Below are 14,522 nucleotides of genomic sequence, written 5' to 3' on the forward strand. Positions count from 1 at the left end.
TTGAGACTCTCTTCCGGCCTCCACCTGGATGCACACATATGCACACACATACCCAAGCACACGAAAACCTGTGCACACAGAAGTAGCTGACATGGGCAACGTAGTTATAAACGAGTACAGTGCTTAGTTTGCTGGCGTAACTGGGGAAGAGAAAGAAAGAAGAGGTCCCCAGTTACCTTACCACCTCGGCTTTATTTCTCTAGCCACCCACACCGTGCTCGGGGTCTAGGTCCCAGTGTCACCATGGCAAAGATGCCACAAAAGGGTGACAGTGCAGATGAGAGAGAGAGAGAGAGAGAGAGAAAGAGAGAGAGAGAGAGGGTCAGAAGTACAGGAGGCAGCAGAATTGGGGGCCTAGCAAGGCCATGCACCTCAAACCTGGCTCCTGTTCAAACTGATCTGCCTCCCTACAAGGAAAGACCAGGCCTTCCCCTGGGGAGAACACGGCTCTATAGAAAATGGTCTGCTCAGACAAGCTTGCCAAGAGAGACTCCTGCAGCCCAGCAAAGGCACAAGAGCACAGAAGCAAAGAACAGTCCAGCCACGGTGAAAGCATGGAGTATGGTTGTCTCATGTGAGAAGGCCGTTCAGCCTGAGGCAAATCCAAACAGCCACAGTTCTGGAGGGGGCCATGTTGGACCAGTTCTGTGAGAGGACTATGGAGGTGAAACATCCTCCAGCATTTCTCACAGTCAGCTGGTCAACATGAGGTTATTACTGCATCACACAGATGACCGGATTAGTCAGGTCAATTTAACCCACAGGAAGTGGCATCTCACAGGACTGAGATTCTGGTCACTTGAACACACAGTCATAGGCACTCCAGGTACTGCCTGGCTAACTGAACACCTCCCACCCCTCCCCCACACACCAGAGGCCCAGGAAGTGCAACACCAGGAAAGGCAAAGAGGGCGGTGGGCTCAGTCAGAGCCTCCGGTTTACAGCAACAGAGGAGGGAAAGCATCATTGCTGTCAGACAGGACCTTTAAAACTCACTGACATCCTAGAAAGGATTCAGGGTGCAGCTCAGTGGTAGAGCACTTCACTCTCAGGCAGAAGGCCCTGGGTTCAGTCCTTATCGCGACATGACAGAAAAGTGCTATAAGCTGTGAGCAGAGGCCAATGTGGGCAGAAATCATACATTCTGATTCACTGTTCCATTTGTTTATTTTGTTAGGGTCAGTCCGTTCTCTTCCTCCTAACATGGGTCCTAGGGATCAAATTCATGAAGTCAGGCTTGGCCGCCAGGGCTCGTACCCTCACCCCTAAAACTATATTGTCTGAAGAGACAGAATTACCGTTTGTCCTACAGTGCACCGTCATAAGTCATAGTAAGCCAAGTCGGGTTAAGAGACTTTTCTGCCAGCTGCTTATTTTCCGCTTACCCTCAACATGTTCATGGAAAAGTCCACCCTCGCTACAGAAATCCTCAAATCTGTATGAGGGTTGTGTGGATAAGGGAGCTGCAACGTTTAATTATCAAAACCTAAGAAGGAGATGTAAGACCTTGCCTCAAACAACAACAACAACAACAAGAACAACAAGAAGCAAAGGAGGAGGAGCCGGCCATCGTGTCTACCCACAGCAGTCCTTAGACTACACGGTAGAACATTCATGAGTATCAAAAACAAAAAAACAAAAACAAGAGTGGAGGCCCTAGGTGTCCCACATGAGGCCAATTCCTAAAGTGTAGCATACGGAACTGGATATCGAAGGAGCTCAGTCGGTAGAGAAGCCCAAGGTTCAAGTCCCAACACCGTATCGATGATGTGCAGCATATGCGTGCCCTTAACAGCAGCACTTGGAAGGTGGAGGCAGGAGGACACCACGTTCAAGCTTATCCTTGGCTACTTAGCAAGTTCCGGGCAAGCCCAGAATTACAGTGACTTTGTTTCTCTTGGTTTTTTTCCTTGGTTCTTTTTTTTCTTTCTTTCTTTCTTTGTGTTATTTTGTCATTTTTTTCCCCCGGAGCTGAGGACCGAACCCAGGGCCTTGCGCTTGCTAGGCAAGCACTCTACCACTGAGCTAAATCCCCAACCCCTTGGTTCTTGTTTTTTGTTTTTTGTTTTTTTTTATTAACTTGAGTATTTCTTATATACATTTTGAGTGTTATTCCCTTTCCCGGTTTCCGGGCAAACATCCCCCTCCCCCCTCCCCTTGGTTCTTGTTTTTAAATTACATTTATTTATTTATTTAGTTAGTTAGTTAGTTAGTGTGTGTGTGTGTGTGTGTGTGTGTGTGCGTGCGTGCATGTACAGGTCAAAGGAGAACTTGTGGGAGTCAGTTCTCTCCTTTCCTCATGTGAGTCCTGGGTATTGAAATCAGGCTGTCAGGTTTAGCAGCAAGCACTGTTATTCACTGAGCCTTCTTGCCGGCCCAAATGTATGTGTTTGCATATATAAGGAAAACTGTAGAGTACCTACCTACCTACTTAATCGGGAGTGGGGGGGGGTGTTTATTTTAGGATAATAATGCAATATGACTCCAATTATGTAAAAAATCTAATATGTAGTTACAACTGGTGACAATAGAAAGACAAGACAAATATACTAACTTGTGGTGATTGAACTGTTTAGTGAAAGGCACGGAGGGGAGCCATTCTTACTGTTTACCTTCATTTAGTAATTTATTCAAGCAGCCTTGTGAGCTTCTCCTGTCACAGGTAGGTACTTTCAGAATCACAAAGACATAAGAATGAAAAAAAGAGGCATGCCCTACCCTGGTCCTCCTCCCGTGTGCCAGCCAATTCTAAAACTCTTGCTGGAACCCTGCCACTCACCAATGCGGCCCATTCCCTTGAACAGCTTCCATTTTCAGAAAATTGGTTTTAGACCAAAACCTGGTTTCTAATAATGCTAACCACTGATCCTAAATTTATGCCGCGAGGTCTACAAGAGCGCCTCTAATCCTTTCTTCTCATGACAGCTCTTCAAGTCCTACCACCGGCCATTACACTACACACTCAGCTCTATCCTCCGTCTCCACTTGGCTATGGCGTCGTGTCCAGCCCTTTCGCCTTCCTGCTGGCGTCTAGCTAAGCGCTAGCTCCCCTTTTTGTCTAATTTCCTCTGAAACCCTGATGGCAAGTCATGATCACGAGGCTACAAGAGCCACACAGTCAGAAAGAAAAACCGGAAAGAAAGCAGAAGACGAAATTCACCTTCCGCAACAGTCATGCCCTCATCTTTCCTAAAACGAGCTAGTTAAGTCTCTATGGAAATGACAACTGTAGTGGGGCGTGGCCTCAGGCCAGCATAAACCATCAGGGCGTGGCCCCGGGCCAGCATAAACTATCAGAGACTTTGCCTCAGAAAAAAAGGAGGAAGGAAGCTTTTCTTATAGAAATCAATATTTAGAAGGTACAAAGTATCACCTTTGGGGCTTTCCTAAATGTAGGTACAAAGTATCATCCTCAGGGCTTTCCTAAATGTTAGTTTGTTGTTGCCATGAATATGAACATAACTAATACAACCACAAACACTATATCTTGAAACTGCGTGAAGCATGCAGCTATGCCCTGCTGTCCTCCAATGAGGACAAGGGTGTCCCTTCACCATGGAGTTCCCAGAAACTTCAAGCGTGTCCAACACACAGCAGTGGTTCACAACCAACTCATTCGATCTCAGCTTATGCAGGCACTAGGCTAACTTTAGCCCGGAGGAGTTCTATTTTCATTGTACATTTGGGCAGGAGGTAACAGGGTAAAAACAAAGTCCTCTATAAAGACACAGCTAAGGGGTGCAGCTCTTACTCTACTGGTGCATTGGATCCTAACCACCATGCCTTTACTTTTGAGGCAGGCAAGGGGACAGCACCAACAATCCTGAAGGGAAACACCACTGCATCCCCCAGTGAGCTTGGACAGTCGGGAAACCCAAACATCACACGGCTTTCCAACCCATCAAAGCCCAACACTTCTCTCACTCTTAGTAACAGGAGTATTCTGGAGAAAGGATGGGGCAAAACCACAGGACAAAAGTCCACCCAATCCTTTCTTCTACATTATAGGTTAACGAGTTACAGTTCATCATGGAGGGAAGCCAGGGCAGGAGCTCAAGGCAGGAACCTGAAGGCAGGAACCTCAAACCAAAGGCCATAGAGAAACAGTTTACTGACTTGCTCCCTCAGGCTTGCTCAGCCTGCTTTTTTATTCAGCTCGGCTGTCCAGGCATGGTGCTATCCACACTAGGTTGGGCCGTTCCTATCAATCACCCACGAAAAAAATGGCCCACAGGTTTGCCTACAGTCCTTCTCATGAGGACGTTTCTTGGTTGCAGTTACCACTCCTCAGAAGACCCTGCTTTATTCCAAATTAACAAAATAACTAACCACCGTGGGTCTTCTCTGCTGGGCATGTGTCAGAATGCCTGGTTTCTACCACGGAGACAACTGTAGCATCTGTAAATTATGACAATCAAAAAAAAATCAAGTCTGGATGAGGATAGACCACTTAAAGCAAACCCATGCCACACTGTTGTTAGGTACAAATGATCAAGACTCACCATTTCTCCTTCATCTAACCCCTCTCCCCCGTGTTTATCCAGGGATTTGCTCTGTCCTTCCATCTAGCCTATCCATTCTTTCCAGTTAGAGCTCTGACCGGCTACCAGCCCCTTTGGATTCATTCACAGCCTCCCAGTGACTACTCCCCCGCCTGACAATCAATGGCAGGATAACCTGCCCCTGTGAGGATTAACAGGGATGGTTTGTCTCTCAGAGCTGACGTCATCGTTTCCGTCAGAGGCTGGCGCTACACAAGGGCAAGCATAGCACTCCAGCCCATTCCCTTGATGGGAAAGGAGTGTCAGAAGAAGCACACATCGCATATCCTAATCACTTCCTCTCCAGCAGAAGTAAATGCTGACATGGCTGAGGGCTAAAAGGTTCCCGTTCCGAGCAACATAACACAGCCAGATGCTAGCCACCTGGACAGGCGGTTAAGGGGTTAGGAAGGGAAGCCTGGAAGTCGTTAGTGTAAAATTAAGTATTTCATTGAAGTGTTCTCTAGTTGTTAAGGAAACGCTGAAGGGGATGAAGGTCAGTTATTAGTATTTTAAAAGATCCCATTTCAGCATAAGGTCCCTCCCAGCCAATGGGAAGTCTGACAGGGTTTAAAGGCTGTGCCTAAAGGATCCTTAAGGATCACGTTCCTCGACTCAGGAAGTACTGCAAAGCTTTCGTGGCTTTTATTAAGTTCCCCAAGACGGCATGCTTGCCTTCCAAACAAACAAACGAAAAGCCTACCAGTTGCTTCCCTTTCTTTCACTTGTGTGCACGTGGCCCTAGGGGGAACAGAACATAGTTTCTTTCTCGGAGAAAGGGACTCAAAAACCTCTCCAGCGTTTGTCAGACAGAGCTGCCAGATAGCCTCCCTCAAAGAATGAAAACAAAATGTGCTTCCCTTCTTTGCCCCTGCTAAACAGAACCCTGTGACTTCTAAGGATCTGTTAAACGGTAGGCTCCCAAATCCATTTCATGAGTGATTTACCCACTCTTTTCACCTTTCCTCGAAACCTTAAAGAAATGAGGTGCAGAAGAACAAGCCGCTCATCGGCAATAGCCGACTTCCCAAAGCTATATGCCTGTCCCGCAAACCTGAAAAATGAACTTTCGGATGTGTCTGTTTGACATACATGCTGTTTTCTTAACAAAAACTTAATCTGCAGAGACAAAACTTTATCAGCAGCAGGCATGGCAGCCCAGCCCTTTAATCCTGGCAGTCAGGAGGCAGAGGCAGAGGCAGGCGGATCTCGGAGTTCCGGAGTTCCGGAGTTCCGGACCAGCCTGCTCTGGGACAGAGGGAATTTCAGGACAGCCAGGGTTACACGGGGAAACCCTTCTCGAAAACCAAAAGCGACAACAACAAACCTTTACCAGCAACTGTCCATAAATCGGCTTTTCCCTCCTTCAAACACCAGTGTCAAATGAGTTTGAAATAACAGAAGAGTGAAGCACGTCGTTCTTCTTGAAGCATCATGGGAAGGGAATACGTGGTGCCTGAAGCTAAGCATAAAAGACTACACTGATGTAATAGCAATCTGCTCTCCCCTTCAAATGCAATAACAACGAAGGCCTACGAAGACTGTACACTGTCATGCAGATTGAGATAAAATTAATAATTCAGCTTCTATGAAGTACTACATAGACCGTGTGCCAGTGCTATGCAATAAATAAAGTTTAAAATTCAGTTTACGCCATGTTATTTGTGCTAAGGAAGAGTAAACAATGTGCATGACATTAAATCCACACCAACCCCAAAACCGATGTCTTATCCAATTGTCTCTTTAGGCCAGAAGCACCTGAGTTAACTCTGAGTTAACTCTTCCTCTGCTTATTGCTTCTTCCCAATTTGTGAAAAAGGTGCTAAAAAAAAAAAAAAAAAAAAAAATGAGAGAAAGAGGGAAAAGGCCAGAGCAGCAGAGCAGAGAAGGAAAATGAAAGCAGGTAGCCAAAGGCCCTAAACCCCCACCGGGAGCTCAACCACAGGATTTGAGACTCCAGGCAGATATGGGAGAACCTGGGGCTTGGGTTTGCAATCTTTCTGTGAGAGGTGGACGTCTAACTGGCTTCTCACTTCTCTGTGGTGGGTAACGTTTTAAAAGGCAGGCTTTGGCCGTCATAAGCTCTGGGGCAGAGCAGAGAAAAAAGAACTACTGGAAAACAAACAGGAGCTCAGCACCCACAGAAAGTTCCTCAAGGAGCTTCTCAAAGCAGAACGCACCCAAAAATTACTGTGTACCTCGAGAAACTGTTATACTAGATCCTGGGGAGGTGGGTACAGGAGCACAAGGGAATGCTTGCTCACTCACAGGCATTCTTATCTCTACCCAAATAAAAGGCCCTGTTGGGAAAACCTAACAGTGACCTGTGGGCCTCACAGGCTTAAGTAGAAAGTAACTCAATGTAAGCCAACTTTACAGCCCATGATCCTCATCCCTCGTACAGAAACCAAACAGTGACCAGAAAATGTGCGTTCCTCTCTTACTATGTGCCAGATAATGCAACACAACATCTAAAGTGTGCCCCTGTGATCCTAAAAAGACAGGAAGAGGAGTATCAAAAAATGCTAACTCCTTGGGAGTCAGCGTTACCCTGACAGGGACTCAGCCTGAATCTCACTATGTAGGTTATGATTAATGATTAACTGGATTTCTACACTGCTGGCTGACTGCTGGCCACTCCATACTAAATAAAATGTACCATGACCAAAGAATAAAACTGGATTATATGTATTGCTGCTTGAAAACAATGCATTCTGAAATCTAAAGGGGAGAACATCATATTGTTAAGGACAGGGAAATAAAAGTTCACAGTTTTCTTAAGATGGGAAAGTTGCAAAGACCATCCTCCTTGCCCATGATGGCAGCCAGATGGGTAAGTCCAGGCAAAGGTCACCATAAAATAAAAATTTAAAAGGCAAACAGAATTCATGGAGAAGAAAGTTCAGTAGTGGGCTAGTATGTTGGCATTTCCTGGATCTAAACCAAGGATGGATGGGAATGTATTTTGATGGGATGCAGTTATATTCACTATTCGGTGATTAATACATATATAGTCCAATGAATTTTATGCGATAAACTCTTCAGAGCATGGGTTCCATAGATTTACACACTCTGCAAACTGTCAATAAATTGTTGGGATGGTGACAGGGAGAGGCCATGAACAGCACAGTTCTCCAGGGTGAGTAAGACAACAGCCATTTTGAGATGTCAAAACCACACTGATGTGCTTCTTGATGTCTCTAAATGATGACATCCTGGTCAAGTCAATCAGTCTTGGGCTTGAAAATCAAAATGTATCTTAACACTGGACCCAGAACCTGTTCCAAGTGCTGGAATGAACTATTTCGACACCAGGAAAAGATCTTAGGAAAGACAACTTCTCCACTGAAATTCTTAAATTCATGAAGTCAATAGTTCCCAGCAAAGGGTCTTTGGGTGTTTGGGAGTGGCGGGAGGCTTCTGTAAAAATAAAATGGTGTTGGATTTCTCCCTGTGTAGAAAGGACATGTCACTTCAAGTAATATATGCTCAAATCTAGGAGTGCTGCCTGCTTCACACAGCAGCCTACAAGAGAACCCACAACAGCCTAAAACAGGCACCAGGCAAGATTACTTGCTCCCCACCTCTCCCCACCTCCTCCTATCCCCCCACCCCCTCCTACCCCCCCACCTCCCCCACCTCCCGTTGCTTTTGGCTTGCTAGTTTGTGTTGCCTGTCTTTCATGTCTGTGCTTGTAAATGTGTAAGACAAAAAAGCAAATCCAAAGAAGCAACGCCCTCATTAGACTGTCCTCTTAACCCAAGCCAGGCAGAAGGAATCGATCGATATTTAGTACTTTGGACTTATTGGTCCTAAGAAGGTAAACAATAGCAATAAAACAGAAAAGAATCCTATTCGATTTTATTTTTATCATCACTGTTGTTTGGCTGTGGCTGATCACCGTTTTTTCTTTAGGGCTTTCCAAATAGTTGAGCCCAATCTGAGACCTAAATTTAATTGCTCTGTGCCTCACCAGAGTACCACTAAAATCCAGCAGTCAATTCAAGAAAATGAAGAGGAACATTTTCTTAGTAACCCATCTTGAAGGTTTTTTTTTAATCTATCTCATACATAGGAGAAGCTTAAAGTATCCTTCCATCTCAGAGGCAGATGTGAATTCTGAAACTAATTATTTTCCAGGAAAATGTAACCCATAAAGGATGGTTACGAGGTTAATTTCTGTCTCTGTACACAGACTCTATACACACACACACACACACACACACACACACACACACACACATCTTTGCTTAGGATTGAAGCGCTTTATTTTCACCCCACGAATCACACATACTTCACACTGACATCTGTGAGGTGCCTGCGATTCGTTCGGCAGAAACTAGCATATACTGTTTTGTACATGGGTTTGGTATTTCTATACGTCAATAAGCTAAATTATTGAAAACTGATAGAAAAAAATTGATTTTCGGGCGATCGTTTTTTCAAGTTTGTTATTAACTTGCTGAAGTAGGATTCATTGAGAAATTTATAGCTGTTGTCTTCATCTATCCAAATAAGCCTTATATTTTCATTTTGAAGTTAACCGTTGGCTTGGGCGAGCTCCTTCCTAGGTAATCTCAGAACACAGGCTGGCTGTAACTGAGGGTGTTTTAACATAGAGGTAACCCCCCACCCTTGTCTTCCTCCGGTTAAGGGAGTACATAGCCCAGAGACAAAACTTTCTGGTCCCTGACTCTACTCCTCTCGCCTCCGTCTCTAAAAAAAGACAGTGGCTTTTGTTCCACAGTCGTTCAGTACCACCCCCCCTCCCGGTCCCCCATCACCAAAGGTCATAAACTGTGTCAGAAGACGGGAATTTTGGACCTCACGCAAAAAGTCCATTTTGATGCAATTGGGAACAGAAAATGTGCAAACATTAAAGGGGACTGAGGGGTGGGCAAGGATGGAATCTTGGATGCCTGGCTTATTCTATTCCAATCTCAGGTTCGCTATCTCCCATGACTGAGAGCGAGGGCAAGGAGGGGGACTAGGGTACTGCGAGGGACACCGATGCCACCTGGGTCCCCCAGCTACAGTCAAGACCCCGGTCTCGTCCCAGCTCAGGGCACAATCAGGAAAAAGCTAGTGTGTGCGTGGTTCAGAGCTTCCTGTTTTTAAGAGAGAAGCTCCCAAGAAGACTCTGGGACTCGGGTTCTTCCTCCCACCGCGCTGGTGGCCTGGGGCGGCGGAGGGGGCAGGGCCGGAGGCGCTGGGCGGTCCCCCGGGCTGCGCAGGGCCGCCAGGCGGACAAAGCGCCTCCCGCTCCCTCCCCCACAGCCGCGTTCCAAAAGGGAGGGGAAGGAGGGCCTGGGGTGGGGGGTGTTGGGGGTGGAGAGGGAAGCACGAGAGGGAGAGAGGGGAGGAGGAGGGCGCTGCCGGCGGGACTAGGCTGGAGCGCACTGAAGAGGGAGGGCAGGGAGGAGGGGCCAAGGAGAGCAGAGAGGAGGGAAGGATTCTTGAAGCCCAAGATAAACAAATTGTTCCTCTTCACGTGCGGGGTGGGGGGTGGGAGCGATCCAGCTCTGAGGCCTCCCCTCCCCCACACCGGCTCTTTGTCACCGCCCGCCCTCCCGAGCGCCCGGCGACACTGGCACCACCCCTGGCGCTCCGAGATCCGGAACGTGCGCGTCGCAACAGAAAGCACTCGGAAAGGGCGGCCGGCACCGGGCTCGGCGCAGCCGGTGAAGGCACGGTGGAAAGAGCGGGCGCGCTCCGTGGAGAAGGCTATTACCGGGGCCCTGAACCTAGCGACACGCTGGGGGAGGGAGTACAGACACCTTTCCCAAGCTTCCGGCCTCCCCCTCCTCCTCTCCTAGGGAAGAAAGCTAGAGAACCCTAGAGAGGAGATAAGAGAAAGGATTCCACCCTCGGGGTTAGGGGTGGGATCGGCCCCTTCCTCCCCTAGCACTTAAGCCATTGGCTGCGCATCCTCCCGCGAACCCACCCACCCGGCCATTTAAGCCTTTCTCCTCCCTGCTTTCCTCCACTCCTCCGGGCTCGTTACCCGTCGCAGGAAAGTTGGTGGAGTGCGAGGTGGGGGCAAGTTGAAGAAGAGGATAGGGGGCAACCATAAACCTAGAGACAGGGTCGGAGCACAGCTCTGGCAACCCCCCGCTCCCCACGAGCCGCGTCCCTCTCGACCCCTCGCTGCTGCCCCTGCCACAGCCGCCGGTCTAGAGCGACGAGCGCAGCGCTCCCGCGCCCCGCATCCGCGCGCGCCCCCACGAGTACGCGCGCGCAGCCACCCTCACTCGCATCTCACCCACTTCAAAGTTCATTCACAAAACTCTCAGACTTTTCCCAAGCCCAAAGGAGAGGAAGTCAGGGACTCTTCCTTCCCCTCCTAAGGGTTCAGGGCCTGGCGCCCACTCAGAATGTGCGACAGCATCAATTTCTCCCTGCACCGGGCGGATGTGTGGAGAGGGGTGGGCGAAAGGGGACCTATCTGGGGAGGCACGGTGGTACGGCGAAAGGTGAAGGCGGGGCGCGGAGAGGAGGAGCAGCGTGGTTTCTACTCCTGGGTTCACTCTCGTTCGAATCGATTTCTAAGACAAGGAGGGGGAAACTTTTGCTGCACCTCACTCTGGCACTAAAGCTCCCTCCTCCCCTTGGAGTCGTGACTGGCTTCTCTCCCTCTCATCCCTTCCTCCCCAAATCTGACAACCCTGACAGATTAACAGGTAGCGGCGGCGGCGACAGCGTTTACCCTAAGAAAAGTTGACGTTAACCCTTCCACTCCATCCAACCTCACCCCCGGTGCAAATCAGACCCTCACAGCCCCCAAGCCAGAAACTCCACGCCCCCGACCCCATCGCGCACCCCAGCGAGTCCTCACCATGATTAGCGTATGGTTCCTCTGCTCGGCTGAGGCAGCCTCCGCATCTTGCTGGGCTTTACTCGGGTGCTGCTGCTTGCCGGTGCCGGCGCCCGATTTCTTGGCTCTCTGCTCCAGGGTCCTCTGATAGAGGCTCACCGTGTCCCGGCGCTCCAGCTCCAGCTGCTCCACCTGAGCCTGCTGATACCTGTTCTCGCAGTTGACGTGGTGCCGGCGGCAGCCCTCGATGCGCTGGCGGAGCCGCTCGACTACCGTGCTGTGCTTGGGGACGGCCGCCGAGCTGCCGCCGGGGCCCCCGGAGCCGCCGCAGCCGCCGGCAGCGGGGTGATTGCTACTCGGAGCCACCGGAGTGCTATTGGGAGTATTCACGCCGATCCCGGCCCCGCCGAGGCTGCTGCTCAGGCTGCTGTTGATACAGATACTACCACCATTCGCGGCAGCAGCGGGGGCTGCGAAATCCCCCATCCTGCTCCCGGGGCACACTATTTTGGAAGAACTTTTTTTTTTTAATCCACCCCCTATCAGCCTCCTCCTTGGGTCCAAGGATTAAAATAGTTTAAGTGGAACGCGGGGGAGACGCAAGCACATGGATGAAAACAGCGATCCCCACGGGGTGGAAAAAAAAGAGGGGAGAGATTTTTGGGGTGGTTTTTTTTTTGTTTCCTTAAAAAAAGACTGTAAAGATCGAGGGGAGAAAAGGGGGGTCTTATCAGAATACCATCAGACACCTATCAATAGAATCCCAACAAACTGAGCCGGCAGCAGATCGGCTTGCAACTCAAGGGGAGATCCGCTCCTCGCCTGGCTCCTTTTAATAATCCATTATTTTCTAATAAATTCCAGGAGGTTTCCGGTGGTTGGCAAGCATTTTCTCCCTACGTACCGAAAAACACACCCCATGTACACACACGAGCGTGTGCCTCCAGTGCGGACACGCGCGACACACACTCACTCCACGCCGCATCGGAAAACGGCGAGCTTGCTTATTGCATTTTCCTTCCACAAAAAAGTTTTGGTGTTTATGCCGCCCCGTGTTCTCAAAGTACTTTGGCTGCTCAGTTGCATTTCACAGGAGCCTAGACATCGAGTCCTCGGGCTGGGCAAGTAAACACATGGACAGTCCGAGGCGACTGCAAAAGTAGATCGCTGGAGTCCTTTGCGAAACGCCGCCGCGCGGAGAGCAGCCACTAACGCTCGGCCAGGCTGCCGCTGCCGCCGCCGCCTCCGCCACCATCACAATGATCAACTGCTCGCCGCCGCCGCCTCCTCCTCCTCCTCGCGCTCCTCCACCTCCTCCTCCTCCTCCATGCCAGCGGAGTGATATCAGGACGCGCGAGCTCAGTAAACACGGCAGCGGCGGCGGCTGGAGGCCGTGAGACGAGCCCGGGGACCCAGTGCAAAACCTGGCCCGGACTCTCCCCGGCGGGAGCGGGCGCGGCGCGCACCGACCTGACTCCCGCCTCCCTTGCCGTCCCCCTCCCGCGCCCTCCCCTTCCCCAACCCAGCTGCTCCCCGGGATGGGAAGCACGACTTGCCAGGAGGACAGGGGAAAGCAAAGATTGGGGGGGATCTTAGGAGTGGATCACCTTTTGACCCGTGTGTGTGTGTGTGTGTGTGTGTGTGTGTGTGTGTGCGCGCGCGCGCGCGCGGCACGCGTGTATGTGTGTGTGTGTGTGTGTGAGTGAGCGCGCGGCGCGCGTGTGTGTGTGTGTGTGTGTGTGTGTGTGTGTGTGTGTGTATGTGCGCGCGCGAGTGCGCGGGGACGCGCCAGGCTGGCTGCGTTTCCTCCTGCCCAGCGAGGTATCCAGCGAGCCCAAGTTGTTGTTATACATTTATGCATTATATTGCAGAACTGTGCATGACCAGGCAGAAACATTGCAGCTTCCCAACAGTTATCATTCCCACCCATGTGAAACGAAAAGGTCAAATGAGTGGCTTGTTTTCAAGACCCAGAGAAGAAGACCCTGCTAGTGAACTCTTACTCAAAATTCTAGGACCCTCCTAACCCAAATACTTAATTTTTTTCTTACGTTTATTTATTTATTGGGAAGAAAAAGTGCCCAGTGCCACAGTGCACTCGCGCCTAGAAGTCAGATGACAGTTTTGTGGAGTCCTCCAAGGTGGGTACTAGGGTTTGAATCAAGGTTGTCAAGATCTCAGATCTCAACTTTACCTCCTGGAAATCTCATCTGGCTCAAGTACCCATTTCTCAATGAACAGAAATAAGCAGTCAAAACAAGACCTTGGGATATTATTTATTTCTCTGTACATAACGACTGTTGTTATTAGGGGGATTATTGTTTTATTTATCCCTGAAAAAATTAAAACCAAGCAAGCAGGGACTTGGAGGTGAGACTAACAGTACATTTTTAACAGACTGTTTTGAACACTAGGTGCTAATGACTACGGCAGTAATTAAGGGTCCTTCCTAAATCAAGTGGAAAGATTGCAGATTTCATGTGTTAGAACTATAGAGAAAAAAAAAAAAAACAAACCAGCATTTCACAGTTTGTTGTGACCAAAACAAAACAAGCCAAAAAAAAAAAAAAAAAAAAAAAAAAAAAGCAGGCTTACCTTACTGCTAGATACATTTCTATTTCAATGGATTCACAACATGGTACAATTGAAATGGAGTTAATACAGAAAAGTAATCTCTTGTTTTATTATCATGCGTTAGCTGCCCGGACATCAAGTATCTATCTGACAAGAAAGGGCTAAAAACACAGGGAATAAAAGAACTTTGGGCCTTGTTTTTTTTTTTTTTGTATGACAAAACTTTTCCTGGGGAGGTCCAATGCACACGCCTACTCATCCCAGACAGAGAGCCCATAAACCAGAGTACAGATACCACCGAAGTCCAACTTGGTGAACCAATGAGTTTTATTGGTGCTACTTACAGGAATATGGGTGAGGGGTTCCTTCAGGAGCAGAAATGACTCAAAGACAGCTGCATCACCACAGCCAAACCCAGGGTGGCTGACAGCTCATAAGCTCTGGGAGCCCGGAGCACACTGCACAGCCTGCAGCAGCTCAACAGGTTGGACAGTGTCCTTTCCCAGTGCCTCGGTTGTTTTAACCCTCTTCTATGCAGCTTGGCTGGTTTCTGCAGCTTCTGGGCAGCCGATTTGATCCCAGTCTTCTTTGTA

The 14,522-nt window shown here is 49.1% G+C and overlaps 1 protein-coding gene across 1 annotated transcript in view; it reads right to left on the bottom strand.

Moving 5' to 3' along the window:
- Positions 1–12,695, bottom strand: part of Maml3 (mastermind-like transcriptional coactivator 3) — a 417,349-nt gene extending 404,654 nt beyond the window's left edge. The window contains exon 1 of the mRNA NM_001107675.3: positions 11,377–12,695. Within this exon, the coding sequence (NP_001101145.2) occupies positions 11,377–11,841 (465 nt within the window). The 5' untranslated portion in view covers positions 11,842–12,695. The remainder of the gene's footprint in view (positions 1–11,376) is intronic.
- Positions 12,696–14,522: the final 1,827 nt, after the last annotated feature.

The sequence above is a fragment of the Rattus norvegicus genome, chromosome 2 (genome assembly GCF_036323735.1).
Source record: "Rattus norvegicus strain BN/NHsdMcwi chromosome 2, GRCr8, whole genome shotgun sequence".
Classification (NCBI taxonomy): Eukaryota; Metazoa; Chordata; class Mammalia; order Rodentia; family Muridae; genus Rattus; species Rattus norvegicus.